Source organism: Orcinus orca, chromosome 18 (genome assembly GCF_937001465.1).
Source record: "Orcinus orca chromosome 18, mOrcOrc1.1, whole genome shotgun sequence".
Lineage (NCBI taxonomy): Eukaryota > Metazoa > Chordata > Mammalia > Artiodactyla > Delphinidae > Orcinus > Orcinus orca.
The window spans coordinates 78,020,574-78,043,688 of NC_064576.1; the positions used below are offsets into that span (position 1 = coordinate 78,020,574).

A 23,115-nucleotide genomic window follows, 5' to 3' on the forward strand; every position below is an offset into this window, starting at 1 on the left:
AAACACACACACGGTGGTTCCTCAAAAGCTAAACAGAGAATTACCCTGTGGCCCAGTCATTGGCCTCCCAGGTATGTATCCAGAAGAACTGAAAACAGGGATTTAAAGAGATAGTTGGACGCTAAGTTACAATATTATTCACAGAAGGCAGAAACAACCCTAAGGTCCATGAGTAGTCGATGGATAGACAAAATGTGGTCCATCCACACGATGGAATATTTTTCAGCCACAAAAGGGCAGGCAGTTCTGTACATGTTACAACACGAACCTTGAAAATGTGCTCAGTGAAACAAGCCAGACACAAAAGGACGAGTATTTCACGAGTCCAGTCACATGGACCACCTAGAACAGTCGCGTTCGTCGAGACAGAAAGGAAAATCGTGGTTACCAGGGACGAGGGAAGAACAAAACTGAGAGTTATTGCTAGGTGGGTGTTGGGTTTCTGTTTGGGATGATGAAGAATTTGGAAAGGGATGGTGGTGATGACTGCACAACATTGTGAATGTAATTAATGCCACTGCACTGTACGCTTGACATGATGAAAGTGGCAAATCTTAAGTTAAATATATTTTACCACAAATTTTTTAAAAGGGCAAAAGCACCACCTATTTCTCAAATTAGGGAAGATAAAATTCCCACACAAATAATACTGAGCATCTGTCAAAATTTTACTTGAATCATTAATGTGGATTTATATGAACAGTGATAAAAGGGATGCTGTCATGTGACTGCTAGATTATATGTAAAATCAGTGTTAATACGCTATAGCAAAATAAAACCAGAACCTTCGGGGTCATAGTCTTTACTAGTCAGGAAAAATTTATCACATTGTGTTATCCAGCTCAGGCTGCTGAAACCGAAGACCACAGTCTGGGTGGCTAACACAACAGACATTTATTCGTTCACAGTTTTGGAAGCTGGAAGCCAGAGACCAGGGTACCTTCAGGATGGGTGCATGGTGAAGTCTGTCCTCCTGGCTTGCAGTGGCCGCCTTCTCACTGTGTCCACACCAGGCCTCCTTGCTCTCCTGCCCCTTCCTGCTCTTGTGAGGCCATCAGGCCTACCGGGCCGAGGCCCCGCCCAGTGACCTCACCTCACCTTCATCCCCTCCTTAGAGGCCCCACCTCCAAACAGTCACACAGGGGGTCAGGGCTTCAACAGAACTTGGTGGGGGACACAATTCAGTCCATGGCACACATCTTACTAGTTTTTTACAAGTTAACCTTTTTTTTGGGGGGGGGGCGAACATGCTACGTGGCTTGCGGGATCTCAATTCCCTGACCAGGGATTGAACCCAGGCCCTCGGCAGTGAAAGCCCGGAGTCCTAATCCCTGGACCACCAGGGAATTCCCAGGTTAATTTTTTTGGGGCTGCTTTGGGTCTTCGTTGCTGCACGTGGGCTTTCTCTAGTTGCGGCGAGTGGGGGCTGCTCTTCCTTACGCTGCGCGGGCTTCCTTACGCTGCGCGGGCTTCTCACTGCGGTGGCTTCTCTTGTGGCGCAGCTCGGGCGCTAGGTGCGCGGGCTTCAGTGGTCGTGGCACGTGGCCCCTCATCATCTGTAAACAGCAATTTGTTATATTGCCGGAAGTAGAAGACACTAAGGCTAGCTCGTTGGAAAGTGCTAGAGCCAGATATTGTTATGTAATCATCTTTTTTTGTTTCCAAATTTTGGAAGATTTTCCTAAACAAAATAGATTATGGACATCTCTCCAGGTTAATTGATAAAGCTCTAATTCATTTTGATAGCTGAACGACTAATCCACAGTGCAAATGTTCTACAAATAATCTATTCCCCAATTATGGACTGACAGGGTTTTCTTCCAACTTTTTAGCACTGCAGGTGATGTGCTTTTATATATTTGTGTATATATTTCTTGATATTGAAGCTCCAATTCCTATAAGATGGGTCCCAAGCAGGAATATCTAAACCAAGGGAAATAGATATTCTCATTTAAATGCTATGGCCACATCTCTTCATGAAGTTTGACAGTTTTAGGTGTAGTCCTGTACATATTTCTAACCTCGTTACGTCAAAACAACCCTAACAAGGGAGTTCCCTGGCGGTCCAGTGGTTAAGTCTCTGCGCTTCCACCGCCGGGGGCACAGGTTTAATCCCTTGTCGGGGAACTAAGATTCCACATGCCAAATGGCGTGACCTAAAACAAACAAAACCCTAACGAGATTAAAAATGCTGATATCCTGTTGACAGCTGTTGACATCCCATGAAAAGATGACAAGTATATTTCATGCCATGAACTTAATAACAAAGACTGCTCAAGCTCTGAAAATATAACCATATCTCTTTTGGTTTAGAGAAAATGTTAGTATTTTTCTGTTTTGTTTTTTTTTTTAAAAAAAAGCTCACACAGAACAACTAGGATGAAGAAAACAAAAATCCTCGGACGATATCTACAACCAAATTAGATGGTACAGCAACCCCAAGATCTCCAAAACACGAGCAGACAGCAGCGAGCCAACTAACGCTGCAAGAGGCAAATGGTATCAGCATGTGTGCCAGAGGGAGCAAGAGGAAGAAACAGCCCCAGAGAAAAGCAAAATCCCCCAAAGACCAGTCGGTATTCCCAGGAAGGCCTGTGAGCCAACTTGAGAGCAGAATCTGAAACACCAGCGTTTTGTACAACGCGTTGTCAGTAAGATACAAAGGTGCTGAAAGAGACTGCCCCACCAAACTCTCAAAACTAACCAGCCTAGTTTCTCTTCCTAGGAGTGTTAAAGATTTAAGCAGCTCAGGATCTAAGGAGGAAAATGAAAAAGAGAGTCCAGATAAAACAGGGTGGATTGCGAGGCAGTCCTTTTAGTCTCAGGTCAGCGGCCTTTTATTATTTAACTTTTCATAGAGGCAACAGTAGATGGCGCCATAGAGCTGTAAAGTCAGGAAAACAAATAACACCTCCCACCTTAAAGTTTGGGAAACTACTATAATGTAAAAATAAATAACTGAAACAGATCCATGCTGAATCTTACATAAGATTAATATTTTTTAAAAATAGAGAGTAAGAAACCAGATAAGTTCCCTAAAGAAAATAAAAGGAAGACATGCTTACAAAACAGACAGAAACAATGGCCTAGTGTTTCAAAACTAGTTAAAAGACATTAAAAATTATAAAGAATTGAAAAAACAATGTAAATAAGAACCAGAGCAAATCAGGGATGAAGTAACATAATTCAGAAAAGAAACATTTCAGGACTTTCTCTCGTGGTGCAGTGGTTAAGAATCTGCCTGCCAATGCAGGGGATACAGGTTTGAGCCCTGGTCCGGGAAGATCCCACATGCCATGGAGCAGCTATATATATATAGTTCAAGAAAATTTTGTACCAAAATTTAAAAATTGAAAGGACAACACTCTGCATCTGGGAAAACTGACCCTGAATGACATACATGGAAACATATTTTTTAAATTGTTAGACTTTTTAAAAAAGAAATGAAAAAGGAAATATTCTCTGGGTTCCAAAGTACAAGTAATGAAAGAAAACTGATTGTCACCAGAGATTCTTTTTTTTTTTAAATTTATTTATTTTTGGCTGCATTGGGTCTTCGTTGCTGTGCGCGGGCTTTCTCTAGTTGAGGCGAGTGGGGGCTACTCTTCGTAGCGGTGCACGGGCTTCTCATTGTGGTGGCTTCTCTTGTTGCAGAGCACGGTCTCTAGGCACGCGAGCTTCAGTAGTTGTGGCATGTGGGCTCAGTAGCTGTGGCTCACAGGCTCTAGATCTCAGGCTCAGTAGTTGTGGTGCACGGGCTTAGTTGCTCCGCGGCATGTGGGATCTTCCCGGACCAGGGCTTGAACCCGTGTCCCCTGCATTGGCAGGCAGATTCTTAACCACTGCGCACCAGGGAAACCCCAAACATGTTTTTGAAAACTACTGTCAGTAATTATGTTGGTGTTAGTGTTGTTATTGTTATTCTAAGTCTGTTTTATGCATATTATGGGCTACAGCATAAGAGGAGTTTCTAATTATATCACTCCTAATGTCCTTGAGAATGAATATTTTCAGTGTGAAAAAAGAAGGCACAGATCCACAATAGAATAGGTTAAGTGAACACCTTTAGTCCTAAATTTGAATTGACAGTATTGGTATGAACTCAAGAAGTGTTTCCTCTTTGCAGGGGAGGGAGTATAGATGGAGACAGATTTCCCAGCTTTGTCTATTGAAGCGCAAGGACTGGATGACTGATTCCAGGTCTTGGGTGGGAAATGTACACCGTGAGCCTGGAGTGTCTTGTCACCTGAGGTAGTGAGGACCATAGTCGTGTTATGTTTAAAGTACTTGAAAGCTAAATTGAAGAGGCTCCCACTTGACAAAGATAAGGCAATCTGAGCACTAAATAAAATAATTTCCATAGACTGAAACACATCAGATATGTTTAAAACCATGAGCCCTTTATGATATTTCTTGTAAAAAAAATTGGTCACCTTTGATAGATATGAGGGCCTATTAGTTGTTGAATTGTAAGAGTTCGTCATATTTTCTGGATACTAGACCTTATTAGATATATGATTTGCAAATATTTTCTTGCATTCTATAGGTTGTCTTTTCACTTTCTTGACAATTGCCTTTGATACACAAGTTTTTAAAATTTTTTTTGTGTGTGTGGTACGCGGGCCTCTCACTGCTGTGGCCTCTCCCTTTGCAGAGCACAGGCTCCGGACGCGCAGGCTCAGCAGCCATGGCTCATGGGCCCAGCCGCTCCACGGCATGTGGGATCTTCCCGGACCGGGGCACGAACCTGTGTCCCCTGCATTGGCAGGCGGACTCTCAACCACTGCGCCACCAGGGAAGCCCAAGTTTTTTTTAATTTTGATGAGGTTCAAGTTATTTAATCTTTCATTGCTCAGGTTTTGGTCATGAAGATCTACCAAGGTCATGAAGATTTACCCTATGTTTTCTACTGAAAGTTTTATAGTTTTAGCTCTTTTATTTAGGTCATTAATCCATTTTGAGTTAATGTGTTTTTTGAGTTAATTTTTGTATATAAACCACTTGTAAAAATGTACACATTTCATTGTTTCCCATATAGACATCCACTAGTCCAAGTATCACTTGTTGAAGAAACTATTCTTTTCCCAAATTGCCAGAGAAATTAGCAAGAAAAAGCAAAAAACAAGGCATGGATGTACCTTGAGGACATTATGCTAGGTGAAGTAAGCCAGTTACAAAAAGTCAAATACTGTATAATTCCACTTATATGTCAAAAATCATAAAGACAGAAAGTAAATGGTGGTTACCAGGAGCTGGGGGAGGGGAGAATGGACAGATGGTATTTAATGGGGGGCAGAGTTTTAGTTTTACAAGGTGAAATACGGGGCTGGATGGTGGTGGTTTCATAACAATATAAATGTACTTAATACCATTGAACTGTACACTTAAAAATGGTAAATTATGGGAATTCCCTGGCTGTCAAGTGGTTAGGACTCCACACTTTCACTGCTGAGGGCGAGGCCAAAAAAATAAAAAGCTAAATTTTATGTCATGTGAATTTTACCACATAAAAAATTTTTTTAAGAAAGTTGTTTTTTTTGCGGTACGCGTGCCTCCCACTGTTGTGGTCTCTCCCGTTGCAGAGCACAGGCTCCGGACGCGCAGGCTCAGCGGCCATGGCTCACGGGCCCAGCCGCTCCACGGCATGTGGGATCTTCTCGGACCGGGGCACGAACCCGTGTGCCCTGCATTGGCAGGCGGACTCCCAACCACTGCGCCACCAGGGAAGCCCCTTAAGAAAGTTTTATGTGTCTGTTAAGAGATCCGAAAGGAAAAATTAGGGATAAGTAGGGTGAGGCAATATTTTTTTAAATAGTTGAGAATTTTCCAGTATTAAAGAAAGATATGAATTTCCAGAATGAAAAAGCATACTTAGTTCTGCACAAGATAATTAAAAGAAGTCCTCACAGCAAAAATCATAGTAAAGTGACAGAATATCTAAGACACAAAAATTTCCAAAAGAGAAATTAAAGTGTTTATACAAAAAAGTCAAATTATAATAATTATAAACTTCTCATTAGGTACAATACATATCGGAATATGATGCAATAGTATTTTTAATGTGCTGAGGAAAGATAATGGTCGACTTAGACCTCTATATCTACTTAAATGACGCCTCAAGAGTGAGAGCAGGGGCTTCCCTGGTGGCGCAGTGGGTGAGAATCTGCCTGCCTAATGCCGGGGACACGGGTTCGAGCCCTGGTCTGGGAAGATCTCACATGCCGCGGAGCAACTAGGCCCGTGAGCCACAAGTACTGAGCCTGCGCGTATGGAGCCTGTGCTCCGCAACAAGAGAGGCCGCGACAGTGAAAGGTCCGCGCACTGCGATGAAGAATGGCCCCCGCTCGCCGCAACTAGAGAAAGCCCTCGCACAGAAACGAAGACCCAACACAGCCAAAAATAAGTAAATGAATAAATGTTTTTAAAAAATTTAAAAAAAAAGAGTGAGAGCAAACACACTTTTCCCATGACAGAGGCTGTGCGGTTTCCCCATTGCCCCTCACTGAAAGAACGAATACATGCGATATTTCAACAAGCAGGAATATTAAACAAGAACCAAAAAGTGGCATTCAGGAAGCATGGTAGAGAAAGAACATGTGCATAAAAGAAAAAAAAAAGGAGAAGAAAAAAGAAAGAAAGCATATGTGTATATATGCTGGAAAATATAAATAATCATGCACTGCATGAATTAAAAGTGTGGTAAGAATCATGTCTAATTTGAGGAGAGTTAAATTAAGGCAACCCCTGTGGCAAGAGGTGTAGGCCATGGCCTGGCGGTCAGCCTCCGTGGCTGAGGAGGCCACCAGGCAGCGGTGACAGCAGTGACAGCGGGCGGGCCAGGATGACGTCACCCAGGTTGGTTAGGACTGATGGCCTCTCATCTCCAAATTCACCCTTTTGCCAGGTGAAATGGATTGGGGTCCTTCGGTGTTTTTTCTCCTCCCGCCGGCACGACGCCGAGGCGGTCGGCAGGGGGCGCGGGAGAGCGCACTGCAGGAAGGAAAGAACTCGCACCGGCTGGATGTTTGACCTCCAGGCCCCGCGCTGTACGCGAGGCCGCCTGCAGCCCGGGGGTGAGTAGATTTCCAGAAAGTTCTGCTCGTGCCGCCCTAACGAGCATTCTCCGACGCTCTGAGAGTTATGGTCACACCACACCCTACAGACCCTGCTGGTGAGGGGTCTTCCTGGGGGCTCTGCTTAGCCTTGAAGGTGGCAGCCGCTCCTCACGCTGTCACTCTGGTCTCGTCCCTCCTCGCCAGCCAGTTGCTGTCACCCAGCCTCCTGTTCTAGGAGTGAGTCACACCTCGAGGGCCAGGAGCTCTTCAGACCGTCCTCACTTCCCGTGCTTCCCAGACCCCCTCAGGTGTGGTGGCTCGTGACTGACTCACAGGAAGTTATTATAGTCACGGTGTGTTACAGAGAAAGGAGACAGGTGAAATCCACCCAGGGCGAAGTACAGGGGTCCAAAGGCAGATCTCCGGTTGTTCTCCCCATGTGGGAACATGGGGGCATTGCCTCCCCGCCCCCGGGTGTGATAGCCAACCAGGCATCTCACCACACTCCTGGTGTCTGTTTTTATTAGCCATCAATCACACTCTGCCCCTGTGGGCAGAATTAACTTCTAGTCTCCAGCCCTTTCTGGTGGCTGGGCTGATCCTCTGTCTCCACTTCCTCCTGAGCTTGGAACGGATGTGGCACAGCCAAAGCCCCCATCCTAAATCGCACTCTCAGACTGTCTGGTGGCCAAAGCTCCAGGCAGACAAAGACTCCCCTTACTTCGTAGACCAAGAGATCAACTCCCAAGAGCTGAGGGTAAAGGCCAGACCTCCGTTCACTACACACCTGTTACAGTTTATAAATTTTTATAATACTTTATTAGTTGGAATATTTATAGAGAGAATCTTTGTATTAGTAATTTCCTAATTCTGAGATAGTTTCTACAGAAAAAAAATCAATTATTTCTCTTTAGTTACCAGTTTTCAAGATGATGAATTATTTTACAATTATCCTTCTAAGGGATTATTTTATTAGGATGTGATTAACTCAGGGATTAAAACATACATGATGGTTTTAATCCTCTGTAGTTATCATTTATTGATGGTCATAATGTGTCATCCTGGTCATTTCAGCTTTGCTCCTAAGCCCTTTCGCTATGATCTGAGTCAACCTTCATGTTTCCTTGCTCTCTGTTATGACAAGATGTTCCAGGATCATCTGATACATTTCCTGCCCCACACCTGATGCAGTCATTTCTCCAGGGAGCCTGAGGGTTTTTTGGGGGGTTTTTAGTGTGTGTGGTGGTGTTTTTTTTTGCGGTATGCAGGCCTCTCACTGTTGTGACCTCTCCCGCTGCGGAGCTCCGGACGCTCAGGCTCAGCGGCTCCGGACGCGCAGGCTCAGCAGCCACGGCTCACGGGCCCAGCCGCTCCGCGGCATGTGGGATCTTCCCGGACCGGGGCACGAACCCACGTCCCCTGCATTGGCAGGCGGACTCTCAACCATTGCACCACCAGGGAAGCCCCGAGCCTGGGCTTTTTAGTGGAAAACGATTTTAGTGTGACTCGAGCCTCACCAGCGGCACATGGCAGAGGTGATGGATATTACCCTCTTAATTATTATTATATAAGGACCCCTCTTAGCAGACTGCAGAGATATTCTCTTTGCTGGCTCAGTGAAATGAGCGCTTATTTGGGGGGAACCTACATGCCCAGGACTCGTGGGCCACCTCCAGGATTTCCAGACAGCTTCTAGCTGACAGCCAGCAAAAAGCTGGGGCCCTCAGTCAGACAGCCTTCGGAAAATGAATGCTGTAAATGCCTGAATGACCTTGGAAGTGGGGTCTTCCCCAGTCACGCCTACAGGTGAGAATGCAGCCTCCCCGGCCCCCGATCCCTAACTGTAGCCTCGTGAGACCCCGAAGCAGAGGACTCAGCTAAGTCCTACCTGGGTTTCCAACCCAAAGACACGGGGGAATAATCATTGCGTTCTTTTTAATTAAAAAATATATAATTTCATAGTTTTGGATAACAGAAGTCCAAAATCAGTTTAACCGGGCCAAACGCGAGGTGTTGGCGGGGCTGCGTTCCCTCTGCAGGTTCAGGCCCAAACCCATTCCTTACCACTTCCAGCTTCTGGCGGGCACTGCGCACCTTCACTTGGAGCCACCGCATTCCAACGTTTACCTCCATGGTCACGTTGCTTTCTTCTCTCTGTGTGTCAGATCTTACACGGATCCCTCGTATAAGGATATATGTGACTGCACTTAGGGCCCTCACTGATTCTCCGATAATCTGCCTAACTCAAGACCCTTAATTCAATTACATTTGCAAACCTTTGCCGTATAAAGAAACAGTTACAGACTGCAGGGATTAGAAACTGATATCTTTGGGAGACATTATTCAGTCTACTACAGTTAGTGAGACCCATTTAAAGTTGGCTCATGTGTACTTTTTAAAAACTTTTTATTCAAGTTTTTTTTTTTTTAATTACACAGTATTCAGGTTGTCTGTCTCTCCATGTGTGAGTTTTGGCAGGTTGTGTCTTTCAAGGAATTGGTCTATTTCAAGTAGGTTATGCCCAAATTTAATTGGTTTCTGCTCTAATTCTTATTTCTTGTTTTCTGCTTACTTTTTATTTAATGTGCTTTTCTTTTTCTAGTTTCCTTAGATGGAAATTTCTTTGACTAATTGTAGATCTTTCTTCTTTTCCAGCATATGCGTTCAGTGCTATAAATTTCACTCTAAGTACTACGTTCACTGTATCCCACAAATTTTGGTAAGTTGTATTTCCATTTTCATTTAGTTCAAAATACTTTAGTTTCTTTTGGGATTTCTTCTTTGACTCATGTTATCTAAAAGTGTGTTGTTTAGTCCCTGTTTGTTTGGGGATTTTTCCAGTTATCTTTCTGTTATTTAATTCTAGGTTAATTACACTGTGGTCTAAGATCAGACACTGTAGAATTTCTATTCTTTTAAATTTAAGGTGTGTTCAATGACCCAGAAAGTGATCTACCCATATGAGCTTGGGAAGAATGTACACGTTAAGAGCTGTAAGTCTTCTTGGAAAATCGACTTATTAATGCCCTTCTTTACCCCTTTTTTTTTTCCCAATATTTATTTATTTGGCTGCGCCTGGTCTTAGTTGCGGCCCTCGGGATCTTAGTTGTGGCATGTGTGTTCTAGTCCCCTGACTAGGGATTGAACCCGGCCCCCACTGGGAGCATGGAGTCTTTTTTTTTTTTTCCACATCTTTATTGGAGTATAATTGCTTTACAATGGTGTGCTAGTTTCTGCTTTATAACAAAGTGAATCAGCTATACACACACATATATCCTCATATCTCCTCCCTCTTGCGTCTCCCTCCCACCCTCCCTATCCCACCCCTCTATGTGGTCACAAAGCACAGAGCTGATCTCCCTGTGCTATGCGGCTTCTTCCCACTAGCTATTTTACATTTGGTAGTGTATATATGTCCATGCCCCTCTCTTGGTTCGTCCTAGCTTACCCTTCCCAAGTTCATTCTCTACGTCTGGAAGCACGGAGTCTTAACCACTGGACCATCAGGGAAGTCCTTACCCCTGTCTTTTGCCTTTTGGTATGCCTTATATGTCTCGATTGCCAGACATAATATGCTGGGTGAAAGGAACTGCTGTGATTAGGCCCTTTGTAATGAGGTGGGGAGAGAGGGGAAGCCATCCAAAGCCCTATGACTGGGTCTTGGTCTTAAGGAGCCTGTGAACTGGGAACTGTGAACTTCACAAGCGTTTTCTGTTGTTTTATTTCTTCACATTTCCCGGGAGAGGATGGTCAGGGTGGGCTGGAGTTGGATATTTGCCTTCTCTCAGGTGAGAGGCCAGAGGGGGCTGAAGCTGGGTGTTTCCCTTCCCCCAGGTCAGGTTAGGCTCTGGTTACATAGTTTCTCCTGAGGGCAGGTTGTTAAAAAGAACGGTGTGCTCTGGCTTCAAAACAGTTCCCTTTCCCTGCCCACTGCAGGAAGCAAGAAGGGATTTTTCCTGATATTTACTGTAAGAACCTGGTCAAGCTCCTGGATGTAAAACTCACAGAACTGTGCCCACCCCCTTCCCCGACTGGGTCCTCTTCAGCTTTTTAACTCTCAAAATTATCCACACTGAGGGACTTCCCTGGTGGTCCAGTGGTTAAGAAGCTGCCTTCCAACACAGGGGACACAGGTTCTTTCGGGGAACTAAGATCCCACATGTTGCTAGGCAACTAAGCCCGTGCGCCACAACTAGAGAGTCCACGCAGCCAAAAATAAAAATAAATAAATATTAAAAAAAAATTATCCACACTGAGCCTCCAGCCACTCTTCAGGTTTTCCGACCATAGCACTGGTTCCCATGGGCAGTTCCACTCCCGGTCTTGCTCAGGCCAACCAGGGCTCCCTGTGTTGGACGGTCTGTTCCTCCAGTCCTGAGGGATGTGGTTTGCCTTGTGTCCTCAACTCACTTATGGATCCTGGTAGAGTTGTCGATTTTTCGGTCTATTTAGCTTTTCATTTGTTTTTAGGACAAAGTGGCAACTTCCAAGTGCCTTAGATGTGGAATCAGAAATTGAACCCTGACATTCTTCCTTGTAGTTTTGATTTACTGTGCTCTAGTGATTACTGATATTGAGCATCCTGTCATGTGCTATTGGCAACTTGTATATCTTCTTTGGAGAAATGTCTATTTATGTCCTTTGCCAGTTTATAATTGGGCTGCTTTTTGCTACTGAGTTTCAGGAGTTCTCTATATATTCTGGATATTAATCCCTCACAGATACATGATTTGCAAATATTTTCTCTCTTTCTGTGAGTTGCCTTTTTACTCTGTTGATAGTGTGTTTTGATGCCCCCCAAATTTAATTTTCATGAAGTCCAGTTTGCTTTATCTTTTGTTACCTGTGTTTTTGGTGTCATATCCAAGAAATGATTGCCAAATCAATATTGTGAAGCTTTTACACAATGTTGTTTTCTAAGTTTTAGCTCTTACATTTAGGTTTTGATCCATTTTGAGCTAATTTTCTATGTGTTGTTGGGTAATGGTCTAGCTTCATTTTTCTGCATGTGAATATCTGGTTTTCCCAGCACCATTTATTGTAAACACTCTTCTTTTGTCATTGAATGGTCTTGGCACCCTTGTCAAAAATCATTGACAATGTATGACTGAGTTTATTTCTGGATTCTGGATTCTGTTGCATTGTTCTATATGTCTAACTTTGTGCCAGTGTCACACTGTTTTCTGTTTGTTTTTTTAATTGAAGTATGTTGATTTACAATGTTTTGTTAATTACTCTGTACAGTAAGGTGATTCAGTTATACATATATATGTTTTTTTAAATATTCTTTTCCATTATGGTTTATCACAGGATATGGAATATAGTTCTCTGTGCTATACAGTAGGACCTTTTTGTTTATCCATTCTATATATAAAAGCTTACATCTGTTAACACCAACCTCCCACTCTATCCCTCCCTCAACCCCCTCCCCCTTGGCAACCACCAGTCTGTTCTCTATGTCTGTGATTCTATTTCTCCTTCATAGATAGGTTCATTTGTGTCATTTCTAAAAATTTTTTTATTTATTTTTGGCTGCGTCGGGTCTTAGTTGCAGCATGTTGGATCTTCGTTGAGGCATGCAATATCTTTCATTGCTGCACGCAGGCTTTCTCTAGTTGCAGAGAGCGGGGGTTACTCTTCATTGCGGTGCACGGGCTTCTCATTGCGGTGGTTTCTCTTGCTGCAGAGCACAGGCTCTAGGCATGCGGGTCTCAGTAGTTGTGGCTCTCGGGCTCTAGAGCACAGGCTCAGTAGTTGTGGCGCACGGGCTTAGTTGCTCCGTGGCATGTGGGATCTTCCCGGACCAGGGCTCGAACCCGTGTCCCCTGCATTGGCAGGTGGGTTCTTAACCACTGCGCCACCAGGGAAGTCTGGTTACTGAACTTTTATAGTAAGTTTTGAAGTCAGGAAGTGTCAGTCATCCAGCTTTCTTCTTTTCCAAGATTGTTTTGACACTTTGGAGTCCCTTGAGACTCCATATGAATTTCAGAATGGATTTTTCTATTTCTGTAAAAATGTCACTGAGATTTTGATAAAGATTGCATTAAATCTACAGATTGCTTTGGGTAACACTGACATCTTAACAATATTAAGTCTTCCAATCCGTGACCATAGGATGTCTATTTATTTATGTCTTTTTAAATTTACTTCAGCAATGTTTTGTAGTTTTCATTGTATGAGTCTTTCATCTACTTGATTATGTTCGTTAGGTATTTTATTCTTTTTGATTCTACTGTAAATGGAATTATTTTTTTGTTGTTGTTGTTTTGGCTGCACCGTGCCACTTGCGGGATCTTAGTTCCCCGACCCAGGATTGAACCCAGGCGACCACAGTGAAAGCGTCAAGTTCTAACCACTGGACTGCCAGGGAATTCCCTGGAATTGTTTTCTTAATATCCTTTACAGGTTGTTCACTGTTAGTGTACAGAAATGCAACTGATTTTTGGGGTTTGAGTTCGTATTCTGTTACTCTGCTGAATTCATTTATTAGTTTTTTAAAAAATTATTTATTTTTGGCTGCATTGGGTCTTAGTTGCGGCACGTGGGATCTTTGTTGAGGCATGCAGCATCTTTTGTTGCCGCATGCAGGCTCTTCATTGTGGGGCGCGGGCTTCTCTCTAGTTGTGGCCTGCAGGCTCCAAGGCACATGTAGTTTGTGGCACACAGGCTCTCTAGTTGAGGTGCACAAGCTCAGTAGTTGTGGCATGCAGGCGTAGTTGCCCCTCGGTATGTGGGATCTTAGTTCCCTGACCAGGGATGGAACCCGCGATCCGTGCATTGTAAGGTGGATCCTTTACCACTGGACCACCAGGCAAGTCCCCATTTGTTAGTTCTAAAAGCTTTTTTTCTGGAGTCTTTAGGGTTTTGTGTATGTAAGATTATATGATCTGCAAAGAGAGATCATTTTACTTCTTCCTTTTCAATTTGGATATCTTTCCTTTCTTTTTCTTACCTAATTGCTCTGGTTAGAACTTCCAGTACTATGTTTAATAGTAGTGGTGAAAGTGGCATGCTTGCCTTGTTCCCGTTCCTAGAGGAAAAGCTTTCAGTCCTTTACCATTGAGAATGATGTTAGCTGAGGTTTTTCATACATGACTTTTATTCTGTGGTGGTAGTTTCCTTCTCTTCCTAGTTAGTTGAGTGGTTTTATCATGAAGGGTGTTTCTGCATTTTCTGAATCAAGATGGTCTTGACGGTACAGTAAGTACCACAGGACTTAAGATTACACGGGACTCTCATCAATCCATTAACAGTGCTTTTGTCTTCGTTGATCTGTGTCTGTCACTCAGTAAACCCGTGCCTTTACCAGTCTCCAGAAGAAATAATCAAAGGGGGCTCAATCTGTTTTTAAAAAAGAAGGAAAATCATGTTAGCCGTATTTCCAGAAATCATGGTCATACGGTGTTTCACCAACTTCTATTAAAACCAACAGTGTCGGCTGCAGTCCCACCGACTGCCGCCAGGGCCGCCTCCCCGCTCACCTCCTACGTGACACCTCGGGACCCGCACAGCCCGTGATGTGCGCCCGGGACATAGGTGGTAGACGACGAACAAAAGCAGAGACCCGCCGCCCAGGTGGCTCCTTGGTCGGAGCTCGCCCGACCCGGCCCAGCCCGGTCCGCACCTGCGCTCCCTCCCGCCGCGGAGCCGGCCCGGGGCCTCGTCCGCCTGGGCGCCGACGAGGGCAGAGGCTCGGGGGCCGGCCCAGCCCTTCCGACAGGCGGGCGCCCCGCTCGTGGACCCGCAGCCGCCTCCATCTTGGCTGGCGGGGGCGGGAGCGGCATCCGGGCCGGGCCCCGTCGCGCCGGCCGGGGCCAGGTGTGGAGCCGGCAGAGGGCGCTGTCCTCGCGTCCGGGCGGCGGGACCCAGCCCGGGCCGGGACGAGTCGGAGTTGCCCCGAGTTCCGCCCGCGGCCCCGACAAGATGGAGGACGTCGTCTCCTCTCGCAGCCATGACGGGAGCGAGGGACGCCTCCCCACCAGGCTGAGGCGAGGGAGAGCGCTTCCAGCCTTCGGAGCGCGCGGGCACCCCCGCCGCCGGCCTCTCGGCCCCCGGCTCCCGCCCGCGTCACCGCAGCCCCTGCCCGCTCGGCCCTCACGGGGCTCCCAGACACTGGACAGGGAGGGGGTGGGGGACATCGAGGCCGCTGCGATCCTCGGGCGGCGTCCCTCGCAGACGCAGCGGGGGCAGACGCTGCGGGGGCAGACGCTGCGGGGGCAGGCGGCCCGGCTCAGGCCCTCGGGCCGCCTGGGGCCAAGCCGAGGCAGGTGCAGCGGGCACGCGCGTCTGCGACCCGACTCTCACGGGTCGGGCCGGGGTGGAGCCGGGAAGGAGGAGGTGGGGGTGGAATAGAGGTGCAGGGGTGTGGCCTGCGCCTGATGGACGGGGCGTCGGACCACCCCCTCCAGGGGGGTCCTGGAGGCAGGTGGGCGCAGCCAATGGGCGGGCCCGAGCCGCCCGGCCCGCCCTCCCCTGCCCCCAATGAGGGCGTGGGGGGCGGGGCCTTCCGGGCCGCGCCGCGACGCTGCAGTCGCAGCGTCCGCCTCCTCACCAGCGCTAAAGCCGGGACTGGACGGAGCGGAGTTGCGCTTGTTGCCCAAGGCGCGGGGCCTGGGGGCGGGGAGGTTCGTTCCGCGAAGCCGCAGCCAGAACCGGGTGAGGCTTGTCTCCGCCTAGGCTCCAGCCCAGAACCGCCGACAGTGGGGTTGGCCGGGAGCGGCGCAGCCTCCGGAGGCGGAGGCGGAGGCGCCGGGAGGCGGAGATGGGTGAGGGCGGCCCCCGGAGCCTCCCACTGACGCGGGACAGGCGCCCCGCGGCGCGGCCGCCGTTGCCGCTAGCGCGTCGGCGTCTCGGGCTGCCGGCGGCTCCGCTGATGTCCCAGGCGCCTTGGCGGGCGGCCCGCGGGCTGCGGGGGTGCTGGCGCGGCCGCGAGGGCCGGGTGAGGCGGCCGCCGGCGGGTGGGGTCGCTCGGGGCCGCCCGGGGCGGGGGCCGGCGGCGGGGGGGAGGGGCGCCTCCGTGGGTGCTCGGGGCAGCGCTCGCACCGTCCTGGCGGCGGCGACGGCGCGAGGTCCCCAAGTTTGGCGGCGAGGGCGCGGAAACCCCGCGCCGGTCCCCTCCTCTGCCGCCGGGGCCGCGGCGCGCCGCGTCTTCTCGTCACAGTTTATCTGGGCGAGTTTCTAATGGCGGACGCGGAGCGGGCAGGTCTCGGGCTCCGGGCCAGTGCGGGGGTTTCCGCCCCGCGGCGACGCGAGTTGCCCGCGAGTGGGTCCGGGCGCGACGGGGACGGCGGAGGGTGGGCAGCATCGGGGGCTAGGATTCCCCGCTGGCGTCCAGATTGCGCTCGCCCTCCACCTCCCTCCTGTTGTTCATAGGGACCGTGTAGTCTCTTGTGGTCGTGGCGGGGCCTTGCTGTTTGTACCTGGCGTCTCGGCGGCATTGCGTTGGGGGAGGGGGGGAGAGCGCCGAGACGCCTTGACCTCTTGTCCCTTTGCTCCGTCTCGCTGGTGGTTACGAGCCGGTGCTGCGTCCAGGTTGGCTAGCACTAAATCATTTGTCATTCTTCGTTCTAGGACCAGGAATCGCCTTCAGGCCAGTCTGGTGGACGTTTGTCTGAAGCTGAGGAGGACCGCGCCGCCTCTGTGAGTAGTTGTCCCCGCGTTTCTGTCCAGTACCGTGAGCGCCGCGCCAGGGTGCGCCTCTGTGGCGCTTGCCTTTCTTTCTCTTACCTTCAGCGGGTTTCTGGGGCGGGCCCTGTCGCCAGAGCCAGGCCAGGCTGAACCCTGGGAACGCACTGGGAGCGGGCGCTGACATTTTACACCGCTTGTATTCTCTAGGGTTCTAAAACAAGAGTTAAAGGTAGCTCCGTTTTTAATGCTTTCTGGTTAGCTTTGGGGTTTTTTTTGGCCTTCTTATGGATAGAAATAATTTTTTTCTTCATCGCTGGATTAAGAAAAACTACTGAATGTACTGTTGTTAGGTCGACGGAGGCGATACTTCTGTGTGAGTTTGTCGTCTCTTTGAGAAAGATTTATTTGTGTTTACGCACCCTGGCAGCTCTCTAGCCAGGGTCAAGTCAGGAGATAGTCTTTAAAAAAAAAAAAGAGGAGATAATCTAGTTCTCACCCTAGCCGTGATTCTGAGATTGACCACGGAATTGGTAGTGACAGCCTCCATTATGAAGTTAATGTGTTGTTTCCTTGTTACTAAGAAGTAACCTATGTGCTGTTCACTTTGGTGCAATAAAATGCCCAGTGCTCTGTCAGCTGTTCAGTTAATGGCTTTAACACCAATCCTTGCCTGAATCAATAATTTTATTAAGAGTCTGAAAATGATGTGTTTTTTTTCTAAATCTGATTCTCCATGTATTATCTGGGATTCTGTATAGTCTTAGGTTCTGCCTATTTTGTCCTTTTGGATCAGTTTTCCACTGGTCATCAAAAAGAAACCTGTGATTAGTGCATCTCTCATAGTAGTGTTTCTGCCTTCCCTCTGCCCTTGTAAATCCTTGACAAACTTGGCTTTGCACGTAGGCTGTTAGGCGTCGCAGCACACTTCATTAGTTAGACAGCTTTTAGGAATGGATATTGTTTCAACTGGGTAATGTTCATCGGGTATCTGAAGTGCTGATATTTCACGTTACTTGATAGTTTTGTGAGATGAAGGGATGTGGGTAGGATGCTAGAGCTATGAGGGACCTTCATAGGGAAAGGGAACTAGCGGGGACTTAAAGACTGGCGGGAGATCAAGTCACTGACTCAGGTATTACCACTTAGAAAAGCCACTTTCTCAGCAGTGTGTTCCTAGCGTAGTTGAGCGCAGTGTGCAAAGGACTAGGTTTAGTGCCAGCCAAATTGGGGTTCACATCTCTGCTCTCTTACTACTTTGGCAAGTGCAAACTAAGTAAGAGTCAATAAATGCATCTTTATAGATGCACATCTTATTCAATTAAATACATTTTTATTATGCACATTTTATAAGTGAGTAAATTGTGTCTGTCTTCCCGATTGCTATGAAGATTGTAAATCGCCGCCTAGCCCATAAGTTATGTGGGACACACACATACACACACACACACACACACACACACACACACAGTTAATGGTGGCTGCAATTCTTATCTTTGTTTTGTTTCCTGATATTTCTTCTGCTTTATCTTACTGAGTTTTCCATTTCTGCTAAGCTTTTCATTTCCAAAAGCTCTTTTTTATACTAGAAATATTAGTTTTATATGGTCTTTGCTTGTCATGTGTCTGTCTAGAGTACTAATAGTTTGTGGGTTTTCATTTTACGTTTTCTTTTTCCTGCCTTTTCTTCTTTCCTTTGTGTTTTTTTTTTTTTCTCTCTTTTAACAACTAATTTTCTTATTAGAAGCTTTTTCCAGATAGTTCATAGTTCTTGACAGGTCTACTCATGATTAAGAATTGGGAAATGGAGAATAGATTGGAAGAGTGAATGGAACTTTCAGCTTGGAGCTTCACTGTAGGATGGTTCTTTTTTGGCCAGTTGATGGAGAATCTTTAAAGTCGTTATTTTTAGGTCTTTCCTTTTTTCGTGTTCCTAATTCCACAGAAAGGAGTGTTTCTGAGAAAGAAGTTTTCCAGGGAATAATAGTCTGCTGCTTGCAAGATAGAAGTCTGGATGCCAGCTCTCTGGAAATCAAGTGAGAGAGGGGGCATTTCATATGCATGCTATTGAAGCATTCACCAGTGTCTGGTGAACCTGAGACAAAGACCTTATGTTCTATTCTCTCCAAAGAATAAAAGTCTAGAACTTGGGCCAGGGTGGGGAAGGACCTGTCATCACCAAAATAGAGGGAGGGAAGAGATTTGGGATTTCACATCCTCCTGTTTTAGCCACCTGCTCCTTAGTCCCGTGATATCTGGAGCTATAGGCTTTGAGTCTCGTGAAGATTCTGAGCATAAGTCAGGATATTTCTCAGCCTTTTCCATCACAATTTTAGAGTTTGGCTATCTCAGCAGAGTTGGTTAACTGCTTATCCACCTGCTCTTTAGCTTATCAAATTTTGTTCCTTTTGTTTCTTTTTGTTTTTCTTTTCCTTGTCAGTAGGAACTTTACTGTTGTTATGGAGGTTTTAGAAGGGATTGAAGTTAGTTGTGTGTGATCAGTCTACAGTCTTAATCCCTACTAGGCTATTGATTTCTAGATAGTAGTTTTGTATTTAGACACTTAAGTAATTCTCTTGCTGTTTGTCATAACTGTTCATTTGATTTTTCTGTTTTCCTGTTTCATTACATTTGTGAGTAAAACCTCCAGAATCATCATACATTTTTATTTTGTTTCTGATTTTAAATGGGAATGCTTGTAGTATATACTCACTATCATGAAGCTTGCTTTGGAATTGATGTTATTTTTAGGTAAATATATAAATATTTTAATATTAAGAAAGATCTGTTCTGTGACAATATTAAGTCCAGAGGTGCTGTAGAACATGTCATAAAACTCATTAGTGTTCAACAGGTTGTTGTAGCATGCATCCTTTATCTTTTATAGAGCCGCAAAAATATAGGTGTGCTTATAGGTGGCCAAAAAATAAACCTTTGAAGCAATAATTAAATAATTGAAAATACTTTCTTGGTGATTTTAACATTTGAAGACTCATGAGCAGGTTAGTTTACCGTTCTCATCACATACTAATCTTGTCATATTAATATCTCACCATTTCTATTTTAGCAGCTGTTTTTTTAACTGATTCATTTTAATATGTAAGTTTTACTTAATTGTACACAAACATAATTGAATATTGAATGGCTACTAAATTATTCAATTGGTTTTTTTTTTAATAGAAGGTGATCTCAGGAAAATTCATGATACTCAGTTATATCTTAAGAATTCAGCAGAAATTTTTACAACTTTAAAAAACCATATTTAAGGGGCTTCCCTGGTGGCGCAGTGGTTGAGAGTCTGCCTGCCAATGCAGGGGACACGGGTTTGTGCCTCGGTCCGGGAAGATCCCACATGCCGCGGAGCGGCTGGGCCCGTGAGCCATGGCCGCCGGGCCTGCGCGTCCGGAGCCTGTGCTCTGCAACGGGAGAGGCCACAACAGTGAGAGGCCCGCGTACCGCAAAAAAAAAAAAACATATTTAAAAAACTAACACTGAACTGCACTCTTAAAAATGATTAAAATGGCATTTTATGTTGTATATATTTTACCATAATTTTTGAAAAAAAAGATAATTGTAGCAACCTTTAGGAAATAAAAACTGCTATGAGATGTTACTAAAAGTAAACACAATAGGGCAAACTACCCTTATTTGTGTCTTTGTTTTACTGTTAACTCTTGTTTTTACCCCTAATTAAATACTTTCTTAACTTTGCAGGGTTGTTACCCATAACCTAGAGATAGTTTGCATTTAAGAGTCTTGCTGGGGTTTCAGCCTAACTTTCTGTTCTTAGGACAACTTTTTTTTTGGCTGCACTGCGAGGCTTGTGAGATCCCAGTTTCCCGACCAGGGATTGAACCGTGGGCCACAGCAATGAAAGCCTGGAATCCTAACCACTAGGCCACCAGGGAACGCCCATTAGATTCTGCACTTCTCTGTGTGGATTTTCCTTTGATTTTATATTAATTTTCATTGCATCAAAATGAAGATCGATTAAACATTAAATAGTTGTAGATGAATAAGATACCCCAGGAAGAGTAGGTAAATATTTAAGATTAACTAGACATTTGTTGAAATCCTAAGGTGTAGGCAAAGTATTTGTCTGAATACCCTCTCAGTGGAGAGGGATTTAACATTTTTTGCACTCTGTAATATGTCCAGGCAGAGAGATTAGGGACTTGCAAGTTCACTTATCACAATTAAAACCTCAGAGTCCTTTTTATCCCCATTTGCAGTTTATAGTTTAGAAAAGTAAAACTCGGGCTTCCCTGGTGGCGCAGTGGTTGAGAATCTGCCTGCTAATGCAGGGGACACGGGTTCGAGCCCTGGTCTGGGAGGATCCCACATGCCGCGGAGCAACTAGGCCCGTGAGCCACAACTACTGAGCCTGCGCGTCTGGAGCCTGTGCTCCGCAACAAGAGAGGCTGCGATAGTGAGAGGCCCGCGCACCGCGACGAAGAGTGGCCCCTGCTTGCCACAACTAGAGAAAGCCCACGCACAGAAATGTAGACCCAACACAGCAAAAATAAATTAATTAATTAAAAAACTCCTACCCCCTAACATCTTAAAAAAAAAAAAAAAGAAAAGTAAAACTCAATGAAGTGAGGTAATTGGCTCAGTGTCTCAGCTAAACTATAACTTTTTCTCTTTTTAGATAATGTTATAGAAATGGTTAAAACTTTTTTGTAGTCTTACGTTTATGGAATTAAGAAAGTGTTTGATGGTTAAATTATATACACAATGACTTCTGATAGTGGTTAGGGTTAGGTTTTAATTTTTTTACAATCTGGAATTTGAAAATAGGTGAATACTTAAATCTTTTATCAGAAATAGATGACTACAATGAGCTGAGCATAAAGAATGCTCTTTCTGTTATTTCCTTTGGGAAGATTAAAATAGGGCCTAACAGCCACCAGAGGGTACTGTGGAGTCAGCTATAGCTCTTTTCCAGAAATTGTTCTTTTTTGTTCTAGGTTTATTCAAATACAGAAAGGACAGAGAGAATTCGTATATAACAGCTCTTACATTTCATAATTCAGTTTAGGCTGAATTATTGCCTCTTTTCTCTGAAAATCAACCACATAATAAGCTTACTGGATGAGTGTTAACCATGATCCTAATTTTTGTATTTCCTTTATAACCCTTTTAAACTGGTTCCTTAGATTTGTTATTTATCTTTGAACTAGAGTTATTTGAATGTTGATTTTGTTTTAATGAATTCACTCATCTTAATAAAACAAGTAATTTTTTAAAAAATTGTATACAGTAATTGCATATAATGTAGTGGCTGTGAAATAGATTATAGAGTCAGATTTCTTGGATTTGAGTCCTGACTCTACCCTTTCCAGCAGTGGAGACTTGGGCGGGCCAGGTGGATTACTTATCTTCTTATCTTCTGAGTCTTAGTTTCCTGATGGGTAAAATGGGAAAAAGAATAGTTCCTGCCTCACCTTTATAAGCATTTACTGAATTGCTATATTTAACGGCATAGCGCCTATTAAGAATAAACATTACAGAATGTATGACTGTAAGTACTATCACTTAAAATTAGTTGGGAAAATTTTAGAATAGAATGCTACTTAGTATATTTCAATATGAGATGTTTAAAATTGAATGATGACTGCTGTATGAGTGACTTTTCTTTATTATTCAACACCCATACAGATCCTACCTCCTTCACTGTCTTGAGCTTCTAAGAAAATTGAAGCCAGGATGTATAAACTTACCTCAGCTTTCCATCTATTATTTCTACATACTTACATACGTTCTAATTACAACTGGACAAAACCTTGAACAGCATGGGTTTGGACTGCACGGATCCACTTACACATAGATCTTTTTCAGTAAATACTATAGTACTGCACGATCCAGGGTTGGTTGAATCTGTGGATATGGAACCTTGGATTCGGAGGGCTAACTGTGGGACTTGAGCATCCATGGATATCCTGGGACCAGTCCCTCCGTGGACACCAAGGGACAGCCATACACTTACCTTTTCCCCTCTCGCTTTTGAGATAAAGGTGACTTTTGTTCATGATCAGTTTCACTACCAGCTGTGCACGCATCCTCCTCTTCCTCTTCTCTCATCTGCTTTCAGAGCTGTGCTTCATTGGTCGGTCACTTCTCCAGATTCTTCCAACTATGTCTCTGCTGGATCCTTTCGTTTGTCATTCTCTAGTGCATAGTAGGTACACAGAGGTGTTTGCTGAATAAAACAAAGTGGCTAAGAATTTGGAGCCTAGAGTTAGAGCCCTGAGTTTGAGTCCTATTTGGCCTTACCCAGATTCGTTTCCTAATCTGTAAAATGAATTGAATTATATCTACATCATGGGTTTTTCAGAATTTTGTATAAAAAACCTATAGCATAGTGTCTGGTGATTCCTCAACAAGGACAAAAAAAAAAAAGATTCAGAAAGGTTTAATGTTGGAAGCAGAGAAT

The 23,115-nt window shown here is 45.2% G+C and overlaps 3 protein-coding genes across 11 annotated transcripts in view; 2 read left to right on the forward strand and 1 right to left on the reverse strand.

Annotated features, from left to right (window-relative positions):
- LOC117197449 (translation initiation factor IF-2-like) overlaps positions 1-6,149 on the forward strand; it is a 47,347-nt gene extending 41,198 nt beyond the window's left edge. For both annotated transcript variants that reach the window (XR_007473184.1, XM_049701262.1), the window contains one exon: positions 2,361-6,149. Coding sequence is in view for 1 of the 2 variants with exons in the window: in XM_049701262.1 (XP_049557219.1) it covers positions 2,361-2,424 (64 nt within the window). In the remaining variant the exon portion in view is untranslated. The remainder of the gene's footprint in view (positions 1-2,360) is intronic.
- A 448-nt stretch (positions 6,150-6,597) lies between these two features.
- LOC101270167 (zinc finger MYM-type protein 5) overlaps positions 6,598-23,115 on the forward strand; it is a 42,118-nt gene continuing 25,600 nt past the window's right edge. The window contains exons 1-3 of one of the 8 annotated variants that reach the window (XR_007473172.1): positions 6,598-7,073; positions 9,711-9,774; positions 16,626-16,694. Coding sequence is in view for 5 of the 8 variants with exons in the window: in XM_049701258.1 (XP_049557215.1) it covers positions 15,434-15,820; positions 16,626-16,694 (456 nt within the window). In the remaining 3 variants the exon portion in view is untranslated. Of the gene's footprint in view, positions 7,074-9,710; positions 9,775-15,418; positions 15,821-16,625; positions 16,695-22,545; positions 22,697-23,115 lie in introns of those variants that run through there. The other 7 variants (XR_007473173.1, XM_033409457.2, XM_033409456.2 and 4 more) reach the window with 7 other exon arrangements.
- On the reverse strand, positions 9,044-15,383 carry LOC125961966 (basic proline-rich protein-like). The gene is made up of 2 exons (XM_049701265.1): positions 14,680-15,383; positions 9,044-14,396 (listed from the first exon to the last, which is right to left on the reverse strand). The coding sequence occupies exons 1-2, from the start codon at positions 15,191-15,193 to the stop codon at positions 14,392-14,394; spliced, it is 519 nt and encodes a 172-aa protein (XP_049557222.1). The 5' UTR covers positions 15,194-15,383; the 3' UTR covers positions 9,044-14,391.